The sequence below is a fragment of the Eptatretus burgeri genome, chromosome 11 (assembly GCF_056783735.1).
Source record: "Eptatretus burgeri isolate ZD-2024b chromosome 11, Ebu_testis_v1, whole genome shotgun sequence".
Lineage (NCBI taxonomy): Eukaryota > Metazoa > Chordata > Myxini > Myxiniformes > Myxinidae > Eptatretus > Eptatretus burgeri.
The window spans coordinates 23766823-23787737 of record NC_140971.1 but is presented as its reverse complement, the minus strand read 5'-3'; the positions used below and the strand labels follow the sequence as shown (position 1 = coordinate 23787737).

The 20915-nt window shown below is 39.8% G+C and overlaps 1 protein-coding gene across 3 annotated transcripts in view; it reads left to right on the top strand.

Annotated features, from left to right (window-relative positions):
* The window catches only part of LOC147016666 (receptor-type tyrosine-protein phosphatase S-like), a 643261-nt gene that overhangs the window by 80370 nt on the left and 541976 nt on the right, over positions 1 to 20915 (top strand). For 2 of the 3 annotated variants that reach the window (XM_085845560.1, XM_085845558.1), the window contains exon 3: positions 13061 to 13207. In XM_085845560.1, the coding sequence (XP_085701686.1) occupies positions 13117 to 13207 (91 nt within the window). In that variant the 5' untranslated portion in view covers positions 13061 to 13116. Of the gene's footprint in view, positions 1 to 7458; positions 7580 to 13060; positions 13208 to 20915 lie in introns of all 3 variants that reach the window. The other variant, XM_085845559.1, reaches the window with a different exon arrangement.

Sequence of the window (20915 nt, the reverse complement as noted above, 5' to 3'; positions counted from 1 at the left end):
AAAAACACTTTACCATCATGTTAATAAAAACACTTTACCATCACGTTCATAAAAACACTTCACCATCATGTTCATAATAACACTTTACCGTCACATTAATAAAAACACTTTACCGTCACATTAATAAAAACACTTTACCATTACGTTAATAAAAACACTTTTCCATCACGTTAATAAAAACACTTTACCATCACGTTAATAAAAACACTTTACCATCACATTAATAAAAACACTTTACCTTCACGTTAATAAAAACACTTTACCATCGCATTAATAATAACACTTTACTGTCACGTTAATAAAAACACTTTACCATCACGTTAATAAAAACACTTTACCGTCACGTTAATAATAACACTTTTCCATTACATTAATAAAAACACTTTACCATTATGTTAATAAAAACACTTCACCATCACATTAATAAAAACACTTTACCATCACGTTAACAAAAACTCTTTACCATCACGTTAATAAATACACTTTATCATCACGTTAATAATTACACTTTATCATCACGTTAATAATTACACTTTATCATCACGTTAATAATTACACTTTACCATCACGTTAATAAAAACACTTTACCATCACGTTAATAAAAACACTTTACCATCACGTTAATGAAAACACTTTACCATCACGTTAATAAAAACTCTTTACCATCACGTTAATAAATACACTTTATCATCACGTTAATAATTACACTTTATCATCACGTTAATAATTACACTTTATCATCACGTTAATAATTACACTTTACCATCACGTTAATAAAAACACTTTACCATCACGTTAATAAAAACACTTTACCATCACGTTAATGAAAACACTTTACCATCACGTTAATAAAAACTCTTTACCATCACGTTAATAAATACACTTTATCATCACGTTAATAATTACACTTTATCATCACGTTAATAATTACACTTTACCATCACGTTAATAAAAACACTTTACCATCACGTTAATAAAAACACTTTACCATTACGTTAATAAAAACACTTCACCATCACATTAATAAAAACACTTTACCATCACGTTAATAAAAACTCTTTACCATCACGTTAATAAATACACTTTATCATCACGTTAATAAATACACTTTATCATCACGTTAATAATTACACTTTACCATCACGTTAATAAAAACACTTTACCATCACGTTAATAAAAACACTTTACCATCATGTTAATGAAAACACTTTACCATCACGTTAATAAAAACACTTTACCATCACGTTAATAATAACACTTTACCATCACGTTAATAAAAACACTTTACCATCACGTTGATAAAAAACACTTTTCCATCACGTTAATAAAAACACTTTACCATCACGTTAATAAAAACACTTCACCACCACTGATAGGCCAGTTCTGCATCTGGACATTCACCAAAATCAAATCGGCTTGTTCTTGTCACCAAACCAAATCATCCACCACGTTTTGTCGTTATCCGTCCACAATATTTTGAGATATGGTTTTAGTTATTGTTTTGGCACTATCTCTAAATGGTGAAGAATCACTTGAATAATTCTTGTTTCAGGATCCTCACCAACATCACCAAAATGTCATCAATTCGTCTTTTTTACACACCAACCTTTCCTCTAAGTTTCATCCGAATCCATCGATAACTTTTTCAGATATCTTGCTCAGAGACTGACAGACAGTCAAATTGGTGAATACCTAACGTCCATCCACCTTCGTTGGTGGAGGTAATAATTTATCATAACGAGATGGGCAATCGGTAGAGTGCATCCTTCCGCCACTTAATGCCTGATCTACGAGAACATATCAGGCCCAATACATTTTTGAAATATCATGCTATATATCGTTTTTGGCCCTATCTCTCAAAGGTGAAGAATCACTTTAAAAACTTAAAAATTGTTGTATCCGGATCTGGATTCGAATCTTTACCAAAATCGAATCATTTCGTCCTTGTCACACACCCAACCTGTCCATCAAGTGTCTTCCGCATCCGTCCAAAACTTTTTGAGATATCATGCCCAATCTCTCAATGGTGAAGAATCACCAAAAAATTTACAGTAGCCGGATGTATATCTGGATCTTCACCAAAATCTACTCAGTTTGTTCTTGCCACACACACACACACAACATCCCCACCAAATTTCATCAGAATCAGTTCACAACTTTTAGAGATATCCTTCACACAAACAGACAGACAGGGGTGAAAACAAACTCCTTCCACCTTCGGTGGCGGAGGTAAAAATACAACAATTTCAATTTCCTAATTTATTTTGGAAACTTAAAAGTAACTGTGATATTAAATTGACTTGCACAGAAATTTGAATTATTATCTCTATATTTTATGCACACTAACTTCCCACTCATGTCTCATGTAGAATAGCACCACAAAAGTGAAAATAACCCAAACCTTTGCACAGTACACATTTCTGTCACACACACACACACACACACACACACACACACACACACACACACACACACACACACACACACACACACACACACACACACACACACACACACACACACACACACACACACACACACTGACACACACACACACACACACACACACACACACACACACACACACACACACACAATGATAGAATATAATATATATTTTTGTTTTTCAAAGAAGAAGAAGAAGGCGCTTCCAGTCAAAAGTAAAAAAACTAGATTGACTCCGCTAATTTGAGCAAAAATGCGAGAGCCGACCAGGTCTCAGGCAACGTTACTTTTGGTTGGATTCACCTTCTTCTTCTTAAAAAATGTGTAATCCCAACCGCCCCAATGTTATACAATACATATATATATATATATATATATATATATATATATATATATATATATATATATATGTATATATGTATGTTACATGCTCTCGGCTTGTGGAAAAGTGATGATCTCCTCACACTGCCTTCCCTTCACCTTACACTTCCTTCCCTTCCCCTCCTCTCACGCTGCCTTCCCTTCCCCTCCCCTCATGCTGCCTTTCCTTCCCCTTCCCTCAATTATATGGAGGTCGAGGAAAGGAAGGGATGTCAAAGAATGTGAAAATTGGACAAATGAACTTTATTTTTCAGCAGTCGGAACTGCTGCAAGGATCAATTTCGCAATTTAATTTTGAAATTTGGTTCTGGTTTTGAGATTTTGGAGATTTATTTAATTTCTGCATGTGCAGAAATTAAATAAAGGCGTGCACACTGGTGCAGCTTTTTTTGACGATTGAAGAATAACGCCCTACCTTCCCTTCCACTCCCCTCCTCCCAAAGCACCTTCCCCCTCCACTCCGGGCGGTTTCCAGGCAGTGTTTATTGTGACCCGTTTGAATGTGCTGTTTTAATGTACCTCATTTCATTCAATCCTGCACTAATGCCGGGAGATGGGACCATACCGACCTCCCTCCCAGCTTCCCCTCAAGTCCCCCTACCAAATGCAAGTCAACCCCCCCCATATCCCTTTCTCATCAAATCACACTACCAAACACAAGTGCAGAACACCCCTTCTCCTCCCCACTTTCCCCTCCGATCCTCCCTCCCCAATCCTTGCTCCCACGCGCCTCCCAAAGTGTATAGCGACATGTGGTGAGACGTTGCTCTTCCCCCTTCCTCGTTCTCCCCCTTTTCTATCTTTCACATTCCTCATCACCCCTCACTCCACCACCCCTCTTCTTGCTGCCCCCTTCTTGCTCCCTCCCTCACTCCTCGCTTCTCCACCCCTCCTACCCCCTCCCCTCCCCTCTTAATATTCTCGTTGGCGAAGCAACTGGTTGTATTTGCGAGTGTGTGTATATATATATATATATATATATATATATATATATATATATATATATATATATATATATATATATATATATATATATATATATATATATATATATATATATATATATCAGAAAGGTTCCACCTATATGTATACACATTACACATATATTGTGGTCTTTGGCCAAGATAAGATATTAGGTGTACATGGGTGTTTATTAGTGAAAGTCACCATTTTACATCATCGACCTGGTAACTTGCTTAAGTCTATTATCACTTGAGATGCAGAGAAATGTGCCCCAGAGAGCCAAGAGAGCTGCTGCTTGCTTTGCCTCAACATGGACATTTTCTTTCCCACAGTTGCTTTGACATAAAGTGTGCATTAATCACCCATCATCTGTCTTTATACACATGCCTTTGCACCATTGTCACCAAGCGAAAATGGTTGCTGCACGCTTCACCTGCACGCACACAAAAAAAATTGGACCTTCTACTAAAAGGCTTGGAATAAAAATTGTTTCCTTCGGAGAGCAGGCTTTAAGGAGCAGACTGATCAGTCAATGTTGTTTTTGCTGACAATTTGATTTCTTTCTGTGCTCATGTTTTTAACACCAAATTGATGCCGAAATGCAAAGAGTGTGGAAAAGGTTCAAGTAATTTATTCTTAAAAGCTTGAGCTGTGCCTTCTGAACTATTTTCTTTTTTGAATGCATCATAACTGTGTAACTTAAGCAAAACACAATTTGTGTGTCTGGATTCTCTAATGGCACTGAAAATGTGTCCAATCGTTTGTTTGTGCACAACTTGCGAATGCATATTGGGCTGGGATTCACTTACAATCTCATACCGGCCTCATTGCATCACTCCTTGGGCACAGCTGTGCAACGGATGCAGTGACCCTGTTCATTTGGACAGTGATTTTGAGTTTGGCCAGGGTGCCAGGGACAATCGCCGACTCTAGATTTTGCAAAAGACACCAGACGTGGTATCTTTAACGTTCACCAGCAATCAATTCCAGCAGATGGCTTCCCAGCTTAATGTTCCATTTGATGGATGGTGCACATTTTGATGCAATACCTTGCCTGTAAATTATCAGTGTGACAATTTATAGTCTGGTTGAGGATGGAACTCAAACAAAACAACTTGCACTACAGCTGATTAAAATAAATGAAACTAGAAGGCCACTCAGTAGAGCACATACCGCCACCACATAATGCCTGATCCACGAGAACATATCATGCCCAATACATTTTTAAGATATCATGCTACATATCGTTTTTTGCCGAATCCCTCAATAGTGAAGAATCACTTAAAAAAATTAAATAATTATCGTATCCAGATACGGATTCGGATCTTCACCATAATCGAATTAATTCACCATAGTCGCACACCCAACCTGCCCACCAAGTTTCATCCGAATCCGTCCACTACTTTTTGAAATATCGTGCTATATATATTAGTTCAGCCCCATCTCTCAATGGTGAAGAATCACTTAAAAAATTATCGGATCCGGATTCGGATCTTCACCAAAATCAAATCAATTTGTCCTTGCCACACACAAAACCCCGGATCCGTCCACAACTTTTTCAGATATCCTGCACATAAACAAACAAACAAACGGACAAACAAGCCGGTAGGCAGCCATGGGTCACCGAGCATCCGATGACCTTTGACCCCTGATCTGAGTTAATCTAGTACGAAGCACTTACGAAATTGCAATCAAATCGGTTAAACCGTGGATGAGCAAGGGGCCTTTGAATGGTCATGTTGCCCGATCAATGCACTCCTTGACCTTTGACCCCTGACTTAGCCGAGATAGGTCAATATGTCCTGAAGCAAAGTTGTAGTACCCATTGAGTACTATGTACCTATGAACTTTCATTCGTATCGGTTAACCCATGTATGAGCAAGGGGGCTTTGAATGGTAATTTTTCCCGAAAAATGCACTCATTGACCTTTGACCCCTGACATAGCCGAGATAGGTCAATATGTTCTGAAGCAAAGTTGTAGTAGCCATTGAGTACTCTGTACCTGTGAACTTTCATTTGTATCAATTTACCCCGTGTAGGAGCAAGGGGGCTTTGAATGGTAATTTTGACCGAAAAATGCACTTATTGACCTTTGACCCCTGACTTACTCGAGATTGGTCACTATCCAAATGAGCAAAGTTGTAGTACTCGTTACGGTCTATAAGCATGTAAAGATTCATTCAATTCGGTTCAACTGACTTGGAGCTGGTGTACTTTGAATTTTCAGCGGGAATGCTCAAAGGCCCTTGGACACCCAAGTTGAGAGGGTTGTCATTTGGAAACTATAAGATATAGAACAAAATCGATGCCATTTAGCCAATAGAGAATCACCTTAAGATTATGCATACCAGATCTCATTGAGTTCCATCTTCTGATAACTACTCGGTATCAATTTGAATGAAAAGTACCGAAAATGCGGTTTGAAATCGGAAATCCCCCAAAGTTCTAGGGGGTGCTGTGGGTGAACAAAGATATAAATCGAAAATTCGGCTCGATCGTTTGTGCACAATGTATTCCAGATGATTAGTGTGAATTTTCATGACCATCTGGCCATAACCCGAGGAGGAGTAGCATTTGGCGCGAAGGCACCTCCAGCTCTCGCATATTATCGATTTTTGCACTAATTGACCTTTGTCTCTTAACCTAAGCGATATCGGTCAATATGTCCTGAGGCAAAGTTGTAGCACTCATTGCGTGCTATGAACCTGCAAAGTTTCATTCGGATCGATGCACTCACTTGGTATTCGGGCATACCCCATTTGTAGGGGGCGCTGCGGGTAAACTATTCCATATATCACAAAAACCGGAATATATTTGATAGAGCATCACCTGTGGATGATGCGTGCCAAATTTCATAAGCCTACGTGGGATAATGGCTTTTGGAATTGATTTCACGTGAACGGTACCGATTTTGAAGGTTTTTCGGCTGTTGCTAGGGAACCAAAGCGTCCCTAGCAACCATCACAATTTCCAAAGCACTAGGTCATAAGATGTACCTACCACCCGTGTTTGGTCAAAATCGGCCCACGTTTACTACCAATTATGGTGATGACAAACGAACAAACGGACAGAATTACTGACAATAAGGGTCTCCTATTTCGGCGACCCAACAGACAGAGAGGGGTGAAAACATAACCTCTTTCACCTTCGCTGGCGGCGGTCATAATCCTAGAAAAGCCTATCTTCATAATGTAGAAAAGAAATGCTTCAGTCAAAATAGCAGCATCTAAACACAAGGCTCCATTATGAATTTTCTTGTCTGTCTTGACCACTCAAGGCATTTTATTTTTGAAAAAAATCTTGGAAAATGTATGAAATCCCACAAATTTGTAATTGACTGAAGAACAGAAACTCAATTTCAAGGTTGTTTCGCTGATGTGTGGACTGTGCAACACTTGCCTTCCTGAAATAGTATTCTTTATTGCCTTTACCTTGATGTTGAAAATAATATCGCACACAAATGTGCCTGTACAACACTAAAGTGTAGGCAGAGGCGGTAACACACCTTTCATTAATAAAAAAAATTGATATGGTATTGTTGATAAATCTGTGCACTCTCGATCGTACAGAAACAAGAATGATCGTTAACCAATGATGGAAATTTGAAAAACTCATTATTATTCTTTCCCCTTCGTCTAATATCCCACTTTTTTCCTCTTTTGATTTAGCCTGGCAAGATAGTCTGGCGAGAGATACACACACTCGCTTCTGAGCTGTCTCGCCTGCGTTTGAATCTCGGCACGGCTACAAACTGTCACCCTGGTGTTTCGAATGCAGGGAGTTTCATCGGTGTGTGTGTGCATCCCTCAAATGAACGTTCAACTGGGCATCCCATCTGCCAGCATTAATTAGTTTGTGTATGTTAAAAAGCTGACTGTATCCTTCATGAAGAGTCGGCGAGTTATTGCTGGCACGTATGCTTGGACATTGGGTCGCAAGAGGTCTGGTGTTTTTGGAGGTTCCTTTGCACTATATTATACTGGTTGCTATTTTAGAGCATGGTTGGTGTCTGTGCAGCAACTTCTGAACTGTAAACAAATTGACTAGGTGGTTCACATGTTTCATGTGGACTCTTCAGATCGGAAAAGCAACCTGCACATGCCCTTTGAGTGAAGAGTTTTGAGACTGTTTAACAAACGAAATTTGTTTGACTTCCCCGTGAAATGTTAAACCGTCTAACTCTGTTTCTATCTTCCATTCCACCAACTGCAAACAAAGGATCATTCTTGTTGTTTTCAAAGTTTAATGTATTTTTTTTTATCATAATATGAACATCTCTTTTCGATCTCTGTTATTGCTAAGGGATTTTGTTTTGCCTGCATTGCAGCAACACTATATGGTAATGCCTTCAGTATTTAATATATTTGTTCCTCACTCCAACAAGCTTTTTCTGCAAAGTTTGTTCTTGCATAGAAAATTGCATTATTTAGGTACAACGGCAATGGCAATGTGAGTCTTAATGTAACGGTCAATTTTAAAGCTCATCAGACATGGAGATTCACTCAGTGTAATGTGTTTGGATGAGACTTGCATTTTATTGTGTGCAGTTTTTTAAAGGCTCGTCGTGATAAGATTGTCCACAAAAAGACTATAAATCCTCATCAAAACGTGTAGTAAGTACATCATTACTTCAGACATAAAATGTGATAGTGATTGTTGTGAAGACAAACATGTATGCCTGCTGTAATTTTTTTTTACAGTGCATGGATATTGATACATATATCTTGGGTGGAATGTTTTCCTTGTAACACCAGAGGCTTTTCCATTCAAGATAACTCGGCTGATGGTTTGATAAATGTTCTTAAGTGAACATAGAACATAATCTCATGAAATTCAGGTATGTTGCGAGATTGTAGAACTGATATAGGCTCATGGCATTGTCAAATTTCATGGCAGTGGCTTGTCCAGCCAAAGGGTTGATCAGATGGATATCGGGGATTGTGTGTGAGGATACTGGCTTGAGAAGATGTCATCCCTCCAAAGGTCACATTGCTCTTGTATGTGCAGCTCGGTTTCAACGTCGGTTCACAGCTAGCCTGCTCTGTCAGTCATACGAAGTCGATGATTTAAAAAACATAGCGATGCAACAATGACGAGAACGACACTCGGTAGACCGCACACTTCCACCATGCTGAACTTTTAACGTTTTGTATCCCACTGATATGCCGGATCTGGATCTGGACCTTAACCAAAATCAAATCGAGTAAATTCTTAACAAGAATCGTAATTTTTGTCTCCCAACCAACTCATCCATCTAGTTTTGTCATAACTCGTCCACAACATTTTTGAGATATCGTGCTATATATCCATTTTGGCCCCATTCTGAATGGTGATGAATCACATAAAAATAAGAGCAATCAGAGATCGCAGACCCTCGCCAGGACTTGTTTTGTTTGGTATATTTTGTGTGGCATTTGTGTACTGGTGTGTTACGTAATTAATGAGACATTATTAGAAATGCCACTTTATAACTGCTGGCTTTAATGAACAGGAACCAAGACGTCCTGCTTTTATGGAACCCTGCTTTGAGTGAACACCTGACCCTGACCCATGATGTTTATTATCATTCAATTGAATTTAGAATGAGATTAAAATAAATTCGATTCAAATCAAATGGAAGACCAAATAGGTACAGCCCTGCATTGGAGTAATCAGAAGGAACCCAAACAATCAAAAAGCAAAGATGAAATCGTCATGAGGAACCTTCATCAGATTCACATTTCAGCTGCTACTCATCTACCCACAAACCCATCCAGGCACAGCTGTTAGTGACATCCAGTGTTGGTGACATCACATCCAAGTGAGCCTGATATAAACAAATAAAAAATCAAAAAGAAACCAGATGAAAAATTTTCAATAATTCTGGCTACCAGACTATGCGTTCAATCAAGTTGAAATGTAAAATATCTATTCCCTATCACTAATAGATTATAATTGTGAAGTTTCACGTCGATTGATTTAGCGGTTCCAGAGAAAACATTTAATATTTTTTTCAATCCAATATGGCTGCCAAACCATGTGACCTATCAATTATTCCTGAAGAAACTTGTACACCATTGCTTGGGGAATGTTTGTGTGAGATTTCCCCTCGATCTATCCAGCCATTCTGGAGAAGATTTTTTTATAGGTTTTCGGGTAAATCCAACATGGCTGCCAAACCATGTGACCTATCAATTATTCCTGAAGAAACTTGTACACCATTGCTTGGGGAATGTTTGTGTGACATTTCCCCTCGATCTATCCAGCCATTCTGGAGAAGATTTTTTATAGGTTTTTGGGTAAATCCAATATGGCTGCCAAACGATGTGACCTATGACATCATATGTGTGAACTTTTATTCCTCAGGGATAGGTGGTCATATGTGTAAAGTTTGACCTCGATCTGTCCAGCCACTTCAGAGAATATTTTGATGTTTTTTTTTTTTTTAAATATTATGGCTACCGAATCATGTGGCTGATAACGTCATCATTTTTTTTTCCCCCCCGTGGACCATTTTATCCTGTGATGACCCTCAAAAATGTTCACACTGAACAGATGTAGCATTCAAATATGCAATTATGATCTCATAATGAGGGCACCTATGATGTCATAAAAAAGTCACACTTATTCCCCATGAGGAGTACTTGCCGTGTGCCAAGTTACATTTATTTTCCTTGATGCAGTTTCAGAGATGGAGGTACAAAGTTTTTCCATTTTTCCAACATGGCTGCCACACCACATGAGCTATGACGTCATAATTATTAAAATATTATACACGAATTGTCGCTCCAAAGGTGAAAATTTCGTCTCAATCAGAAAAGCGGTTGTAGAGAAAAACACGAAAGCTCTGTGCAGACAAACAAACAAACCATCCTTTCATTGGGACCATACTCTGTGCAGAGCTTTGGTGCTGCCGAAGCAGTCTCCTTGGCTATTGGGTACAATCCTGGACAGGTCGCCACTCCGACACAGTATACCAGCATGCTGGCACTCATTTTGCCAACCTCCGAAGGATGACTGGCAGAGTCACCCCCACCTGGTATTAATTTAACAGCAAATGGGGGATTTGAACTCAGGATCCTGGGATCCCAAGCCCACAACCATAACCATTAAGCCAACACCAGGCATATAAACAAACAAACAAACAAACAAACGGACCCAAATGCAATACCCTCTCCTCCGGCGAGGGGAATAAAAAATTATCACATCCGGATTCGGATCTTCACCAAAATCGAAACAATTCGTCCTTATCACACACTCGGTCTGTCCACCGAGGTTCGTCACTGAGATTCGTCTGAATTTGTCCATAACTTTTTGAGATATCCTGCGATATATAATTTTTTAGCCCCATCTCTCAATGGTGAAGAATCACCTAAAAAATTCTAATATCTGCATCTGGATCCGGATCTTCATCAAAATCTAATAAATTTACCTTGTTCACAGACCCAACCTGTCCACCAAATGTCGTCCGAATCCATCGATTCCTTTTTTTGAGATATCCTCCTCGCAGACAGCAAAACAAACAGATGGGGGTGAAAAAACAACCTCCATGTACTTTCGGCGGCGAAGGTAAAAAAATTAATGATGATTAAGAATGACAAATAGTTTCTAAAAATGAAACGTATTTGAGTGTAATTTTTGTGAAAATTTGTGTCCAAGTTTCCTGCAAAATTCCTGATTTTTGCCCCTGGAGCAAAAATGATGGAGTTTCGCAGACTGCACGTCGACAGTTCCAGGAGGACAGACATAGACCCGCTGTGAAAATTGATGCGTATTGTGGTTGTTGTATCATTGGTGCGAAGTTGCTTCATGAATCTTGTGTTTTGCTCGATCACCGTCGAAAAGCGGCACTCAATGCACCTGGAAAGAACAAACGAACATTGAATCAACATTTCACGAATGTAAAAATCATTTGGTTTGCATCTCTGAAAATATATTTTAAGCCACGTGTGTATTTATTTTCATCTATCACAGCACTTCTGTAGTGAAGATTTTAAATGTTTACCGTTCTATTACTCATGCAGTGGCCGTAGGCTGATGGCGTGAGTATTGTGATGATCCTGTGTGTGTGTTTGTCCATTTGTCGGCAGAATAATTTGACATCAGGGCAGCTAGAATCACCAATTTTGATACAGAGCTTGACGTTGTGAATGTCTTGGATGAGTTCAACTTTTAGCTCAAAAGGAAAAAAATTTAAATGAAATTTGATGCAGTATTCACAGTGGCTGGTAGGATGGCCTGGAGGTATGCACACTCGCCTCTGAGCTGTCTAGCTTGGGTTTGAATCCCGACTGATATAATCTGTCATCCCAGTGTTTCATAGGCAGGGTGATTCATCAATGTGTGTTCCATCCCTCGGATGGATGTTAAATTGGCGTCCCTTCTACCGGCGTTAGTTTGTGGATGTCAAAGATCCCACGGTGCCCCCTTGAAGAGTATGTGAGCTATCACCGTCACCATGAACAAATTCCAAATTCCTGCCCCAACTACTGCTCGGACGCCAATGGCAAACCACCCAATATAACCCCTGGTCAGGAAGCTGCTTCAGTGGCACCGATGCTCTGTGAAGAGTATGATACATCAGACAGATATATTTATTCACACGGTGGCCATGCGACAGTTTTGGTTAGCCCTGTCTGGGGGACCTTACACCAACAGAAAATAATGGTGAGTCGGTACTTGCATTGAGTGCATTATAGTTATCATTGTGACGATTTCAAACTTTAATTGTTTATGGTTTTACAAATGTTACATTGATTGTGTAACGCTTCTCTTTAGTTTGAATTGTCTGCTCACATATTCCTTTTGTCCTCTTATCCCCTCTGTTACATCGTCATATTTATATGTCCCGACTTAATATTTTTCCTATCCTTTCATTCTTGTCCAAGTTGGGTTGGCCTGTTTTGCATTCCCACCTGATCTGATATGAATGACTTTATGGACATGATAAATGTACTTGACCTTCACAAATGTAGTCTCGGAGAACCTTGACCGTCCTACCTCATTCCTCCATATTTCCTCCCCACTGACGTTAACACCAATGATTGGAGTCGATATGCGCAGCTATTTGAAGTTCTTGAGATAATATTAAAGTGAGAGATGATAAATGTTTGTTCTAAACAGAATTGTTTATATTCCAGAGTCGACATCGCTGAGCCGATGAATGTTTGCATAAACAACATTAGTCATTATGATGATACTTTGAGTGATGATTATGGAGATTTATACTTTTCGTTCTAACCGGATGTCATGTCTGCTCCCTCAAACCACCTCCCAACTTGTCCTTTGCAGCGTGCTCTGTGACTTTCCATCACCCTGGCAACGATCCTCTTTTGACCCTTGTCGTTATGCCTCGGCCGTCGTCTGGGCGATCACTATTCTGCAGCCACCTTATCTTTGGCCTCTTCTTCATCTTTGCAGTTGGCTCACAGGCTGAGAGTGAGTCCCTTAATAATTAGGCTCTATTTCGTTTGTTTATTTTTTTTTGCAGGCCATATCTCCGGAGATATTTATTGAGGAAATGATAACATTTATTGTAAAGATGCCAGAAAAATGATGGATACCTGCTTTTGTCAAATAAAATATTGAATGTAACATTGAAGTGAGAGCCAAAAAAAGCATATCGGTATGTAAGCCATAAATCCAACCACAATTATTAAAGACAATCATTCATCATACATTCAAGCATTCCCAGTAGCACTGTCAGCCATGCAGCACTCGGCAGTCCGCCGCCCCCTTGTCACTATGCATCCCTCCACGATGCAGCTACACAGCCATTGCACTACGCACATTGACAGCCAGCCAACATGTGACCCACAATAACATTGCCAACCATTCAGTCACTTATTCAGTGCCAGCCATTCAACCAACCACAGGAATGCTCCCAGCCATTCATCCAACCATCCCAACATGGCCAGCTATACAGCCAACTTTATTCATACTGCCCACCATTCAGGCTTTCATTGTAACATTTCCAGCTATTCAGCCTTCCAGTAGTCGTGCGAGCCATTGAGCTACCTACATTGACACTGCCAGCCATCCATCTATCGCAGCACTTCCGTGGTGAAAATTTTAAATGTTTACTATTTTATTACTCATGCAGCGTCACACAAGCCACAGTGATGCCGCCAGCCATTCAGTCATTCAGCCATCCGTAGTAGCTCTTGTCAGCCATTGAGCTACCCACATTGACACTTCTATTCACCAAGTGACCCGGAGTAATATTGCCAACTGTCGACCATTTGGTTTTTCAGAAATTCATCCATCCATAGTAACACTGCCAAACATTCAGGCATCCATTGTATTGGTGCCTGCCATTCTGCCATTCATCGTAACACATTTAGTTCATTCGTTAGTCAATAAGCAATCTATAGCAATACTGCTAACCATTCAACCATCCATAATGAGAATGTGAGCAATCAAGTGACCCACAGTAAGCCTCCAATCCATTCCTTCACTCCCATTGGCATTGTTAGTCATCCAGCAATTCTGCTATACACCCCCTATTATACGTGTACATGGTTGTGATCCATCTGCTCGTTCACAGCATTGATAAGCTGTTCCCATAAGGTTGTGAATTTGGTTCTGAACCTGTTTGGATTGCGGTAAATGTACATCAATATTAGATGAGGTTTGTTGCATGCAATGTATTTGTGTTGTTGAACCTGCCTGAACATGAAATTATCTCAACAAGCACCTTCATCACATGATCACCATGCCAATGCGCAGAGTACGTTTTATGTCACCATTTACCAATAAAAACTCCTTCCCCGAGTATCACCGTTGATAGAAAAGCGATGGCTTTTTTTAGGAGTTGTTTTTATCAATTTGATATTCTTCCTGGACTTTTTTTGAACAAAACTATTGTTCTGTTGGCATTCAGTCCATTTCATTAAATTTTTTTGATTATCGCTACAATAACTTCCGAGGCTCATTCTGCTCGCAGATAAAAAGTTTTTACAAAGTTGTGACGGTCCTTATGGGAGCAATTGTGATAAAGCAAACTTTATTCATGTCTAGGAAATGCTTCTAATTGTGCACACATGAAAAGTTAGAAGCCTAAAGAGATAAATTGGAGGGTGACTGAAAGGCAATCGGCTTCTGGAACTTATGAACTTTCGCATCAGCTGGGTAAAGCAATAACTAGCAAAACAAACATTCAAATGGACCATTTATTTGGATAATTGGAAGAAGAAGACAATATGCAATAAAAAGGACAACATGAAGGAGTATAAAGAAGGGATTTGCGGCACGATCGAGTGAAAGAACATCTGGAGAAACACTCAGGAGTTTAGATAGAGTTCAAAGTCACACTGCCTGTGCTGCACACTTTGCACATCTTGCACACTGGAGGTGCATCCACCTCCTCGTGCCTTTTAGGCTGGCTCTGTTGAAAGAAGAGCAGACTTTGAGCATCCATGTCCATTGTGTCCATTGACTCGTGAATCCACTGCAAGTACGTGAATCCGACAGGTTTCTTCTCGATATCAAAAAACGCATAATGAACCGTCAGCCGCCATGTTCGCGGAAGAGTTTATCCTCATCACCCGTTGCTATATGTATTGACTCGTAAATCTACCGCAAGTAGGTGAATCAGACCAGTTTATTCTCAACAAAAAATGCGCATACACAGAACATCCAAAAACCCCACCACGCTACGTCATCAATTTGGGTGTAATCGGATGTGCTAAAGCATGCAGAAGACACAGGACTCCACGAAACTGCAGCAAATTGATGCTTGCGAGATGTCCTGTAACTCAAAAGAGGGTTCACGCCGCTCTTGTTCGAAACCACATTATCCTTCAAACCAGCCAGTCGATGCATATGTATCTGTATCGAACGCATATATCTGACTGGGATTTTATTTCAAATTCAGGATGCTCTTTGCAATATGAACGAGTAACGTCTATTTTGATGATGCTGATGATCCCCACTCCCCCATCCTTTCCTCCCCTTGTAGAACAGGGTAGAACTTTTTTTTTTTTTTAATTTGTGAGGGTACCACAACACAATGGGCCAACTCTTTCAAACAATGGTCAAAGAAGCCAATGTAAAAGCAGTTTAAATTTGACCGTTGCATGGCCAGGCCATGGTACAACAGTGATGAGTTAAAAACGATGCGAAGCAATAATCTTGTCCGACATTGTCCCGAGATGACCTCGATTTTTTTTGCAGTATTTAGGAACTGTCTTTAAAAGACGGGTTATTCTACATCGTTATCGAAACATATTGTATGCTTGCATTGTTACACTGCACCAGTTACTGATGATGATATCGCTGTTAAATTTGGCCAAATAAATTGCAGGCGTGCAAGCGCATTAATTGTGTGCGCTGGAAAGTTTGCTATCGCACAATACTGCAAATCTTAAATGAGTCGCACGTACGAGAATCATCACAATTTGCATCAACAGCGCAATGAAAACGATGAAAAAAAAAATCTGTGTACTTCACTTCTGCATTTGAGTGATGCAAGCACAACAATGCTGCTTACCACCACATCTGCTCCAACAATCCGACTGCTTTTGTGTCCTGTTCAGACTAATTATAAGGTTTATTTTAAACTTTTCAACACGGATGTGTAGCTTTAGATTAAAAAAAAATTAATAGAGATGAAAGTGTTCCATATACCAGAGCATACTTCAAGTTCAATCCACCCAAAAGCATGATTGCAATGCCAAATAACCCGATGGGGATAGCATGCAGGAGCATTGTGTTAGTATTGAGGCAATAACATGGGTATGGAGCACTCGCTGCTGCTTTTCATCACACCAAACTATGAAAAAGATCGCCTCAACCTTAATCCTCATTCCTTTTGGTGGGTGTATTGTGGGCGACAGTGTTTGTGCAAGAATATATCGGTGGGAGCACGCTTTCCCTCGAGTTTCTTCAGAGGAGGTTTGGCCGTCCTACCCCTCCATGGGTCAATGGGATTTCAACCGTAGTTATGTGCACAGGCTGTTATATGTCATAGAGCATGTAGCACTTTGGGGGTCATTACTGTATTTTATTTTTGATGGGAAATGTCACACAATGGTGGGATTTTGGGTTGCTCAGATATGAAATAAAAATTGGATTTTTCTGCAACATTGATCAAAGGTGATATTAAAAAGGGATTAATGTGCCAATGAGGGTCATCACTAAAGTTTTGTCTTCTCACCTCCATATGGGAGGAAATCATACCATTGACAAACTTCATTCATGTCACATCATTCCACATAATCTGCATTCTTTTCATGACACATCGCGCAGCAGTCATCTAACTTCACAAAGGAAGCACACAAGCTTTATTTCTGGTGTTCATAATGTAGTATACAGTGTTTGGCTTTGTTAACTTCTTCAGTAGATGCGATATGTTATCCCAAATAGTTGAGGGGTATATTATTGAAATACGCAGACTTTGAAGAGAATGAGTGTGTGTGTATGTATGTATGTACGTATGTATGTGGAAATATATATAGATACATATATTTTGTAGACAAAGTCGAGGCTTGTGGAAGAGCGAGGGAAATGATATGGCAGCAAAGCAGGTTTTTCTTTTCGGACACATGAGCTGATGCTGTCCAATCCAGTTACAAAATCAGTTGAGGTTTGCATGCTCTATAAACAGACTTAATAATGTACCACCAGGTTTTAGAGGAGGAGGAGGAGATTGGGACCATACTCTGTGCAGAGTGTTGGTGTTGCTTAAGCAGTGTCCTTGGCTAGTGGGCACAATCCTGGACGGGTCGCCACTCCGACACAGGATACCAGCATGCTGGCACTCATTTTGCCGACCTTGGAAGGATGACAGGCCGAGTTAACCCCATCTGGTATTAATTCAACAGCTGAGCGGGATTTGAACTCAGGACCCCAGGATCCAACAGGATCCAAAGCCCACCACCCTAATCATCAAGTCAACACCAGGCGTAAAAATTAAGGAAAGAGAGAATAGTCTAATAGTTTTTGAGGAAGTAATAAAAAAATCTGCTTTTTGAAAAGGGGAAGGTCATAAATGTTTGAAAGACATGAGAAGGTAAGTAATTCCAGTTTGGTAGTGGACGGGAAGAAACAATCATCTAACGGCCAACCCTTGAGTGATCAATACCCACACAGTCATCATACAATGTCGTGGCTTGTCGAGTATTCCTAGGTCTCGCTAATGTCGGAGGTAAACAAGCAGAAAGTTCTCGGGAGCAGAAACTGAAGTAGTATCTATAGAAAAGAGAAAGCCAACTTTGCGGCATTATTTGACTGGGTCGAGTTTTGAGGTCAGAGTGGTGGAGTTGATAAGTCGAATTAGTTTGTATTCAATTCTGTCCATTAAGTAGGTGAAGCTGGAACCTCCCGAGATGTGAGAGCAGAGCTCTGTACAAGGACGAATCAATCCTTTATATCGTTTAAGCAACTGTTCAGAGGAAAAGAATCTTCAACATCTGAACTGGACTCCAAGTTTGTTGGAGGCAGACTGAGCTGTTGGCATAATGTGTGCATTCCAAGATAAGTTTGATGTTATGGTAATACCTCGTAGGTTTATTGTATCACATGGTGTAATTGTGGAGCTTTCAAAGGAGATAAGAAGAGAGGATATACACACCACTGGTTCAAAGTTTTAGAACACCCCCATTTGAAAGTTTTTATTGAAATTTAAACAGTTCAAGTCCAGTGAATAACCTGAAATGGTACAAAGCTAAGCGATAAACCGCCAGAGGTTAAAAAAAAGTTTAGTTCACCAAAAGCTGAAAAATAATGTAAATTTCAGAGTTGTTAAAAAGGCCCTTTTCAGGGAACAAGTAATAGGTTAGCAACTGCAGCTTTTCTGCAGCAATGGAAGTAAATTAAGCCTTGAAAGTTTATGCAAACAATTCCTCCAGGTGTCCCAACTTTTGTTGATTAGTTACAAACCCTCTGTCTGTATAAAAGCAGTGTTGGAACAGACTGTGTTGCTCCACCCTCTGAAGCATTATTTGGACAATATTGCACTGCAGGAAGTAGTATATTGTCATCATAATGGGGAGAAAAAGACAATTAACAAAGGAAGACAGACAGACCATTATAACCCTTAAAAGTGTTGGTCTTTCCTTTGGAGAGAAAAAAAGCCAAGGTATCAGTGAGTACAGTTTCCTACACAATCAAAAGGCACTTGGAAACTGGAGGAAGCTCTGACAGGAAGAGGTCTGGCAGACCCAAAGCCACAACACAATCAGAAGACAAGTTTCTGAGAGTCAATAACTTGCGTGATAGGCGGCTCACAGGACAGGAGCTTCAAGCACAGCTTAACTCTGGTCGAAGTAAGGAAGTCTCAGTTTCAACTGTGAAGAGAAGACTTCGAGCTGCAGGTTTGACAGGTCGAGTGGCAGTAAGAAAGCCATTTCTAAGATGGCAAAATAAGAAAAAGAGGCTTTCATGGGCCATGAAGCACCCGCCAGTGGATTACTGAAAACTGGAAGAAAGCCATATGGACCGATGAATCAAAATTTGAAATCTTCGGTTCATCACGCAGGGTTTTTGTACACCGTCGAGGAGGCGAAAGGATGGTTCCTCAGTGTGTGACACCAACTGTCAAACATGGAGGAGGAAGCGTGATGATCTGGGGCACTTTTGCTGGATCCAGAGTCGGCGACTTGCACAGAGTGACTGGCACCCTGAACCAAAAGGGCTACCACAGCATTTTACAGCGCCATGCAATACCCTCTGGTCTATGCCTAGTTGGTCAGGGGTTCCTCCTTCAGCAAGATAACGACCCAACACATACCTCCAGGCTACGTCAGAACGACCTTAGAAGTAAAGAGCAAGACGGGAGGCTTCAAATCATGGAATGGCCAGAAGTCTCCAGACTTAAACCCCATCGAGCTGGTTTGGGATGAACTGGACAGGAGGGTGAAAGCAAAGCAACCTACAAGTGCAACACATTTGTGGGAACTTCTGCAACAGTGTTGGGAAGAACTTTCCGAACAATATTTGATTTCCAGTGTAGAAAGAATGCCACGAGTATGTTCGGCTGTTATATCTGCAAAAGATGTCGACTTTGATGAGTCAAAAGTTTACATTAAATTTTGTTCAACAAAACGATTCCATGATTTTTTTTATCTGCAATTGTTTATTTGTTCGATGCTTTAATTTCAGAGTACATTGAATCATTAAACTGCTTAAATTTCAGTAAAAACTGGAAAAACGGGGGTGTTCAAAAACTTCTGACAGATGGTGTACGTATGTGTATATATATATATATATATATATATATATATATATATATATATATATATATATCTATATAAATATATATATATATATATATATATATACATATATATATACATATATGTATATATATATATATATATATATATATATATATATATATATATATATATAGAGGGAGAGAGAGAGTTAGCAGAGAGAGTATGTTATGCTTCATTAACACACACACACACACACACACACACACACACACACACACACACACACACACACACACACACACACACACACACACACACACACACACACACACACACACACACACATTAGTGCTTGGCCGATATCGGTACTTTTTGGAATCATCAGGTTGGAGTCCATGTGATTACTGATGACAGTATGTACTGTATACAACCCAAAAACGTTGAGTAGCTTTCATCCAAAAGCAATGTTGTATTAATATGGACGTTTCACGGAGTGAGATAGATCTTTTGGAGAGGAAGGTCGATTATGAGTGAACAGGGTGAAGGAGGAACGCCGAAAGAGGGATGCTTGGATATCAGACCCCGATGCCAAAATCTGTCAAAGGTCTTTGAGATATGAAGGTAAACAACAAAGGATTCCCCAAAGTCTCTCAAATAAGAAACCCAGACATTCATAATGTCGGAAAGGATAATCACCCACAGATCTTGCCTCATGAAAGCCATAATGATGGTCAGATAGAAGACTGTGAGATTCAAGATGCTTGTGTAAATGGGAATTGAGAAGACATTCAAAGAATTTGGAAAGAGTAGAAGTCAGAGCTATAGGATGGTAATTGGAAGGGTTTGGAAGGGTTTGGACAATCACCCTTCTTTAAAATAGGCTGTAGTAAGGGATGTTTCCAGTAAAGAGGAAAAGTTTGGGTTTTTAAACAAAAACAAAGCGAATGAGCAAACACGGGTGCAAGTCCTGAAGAACACTCCTTCACGAT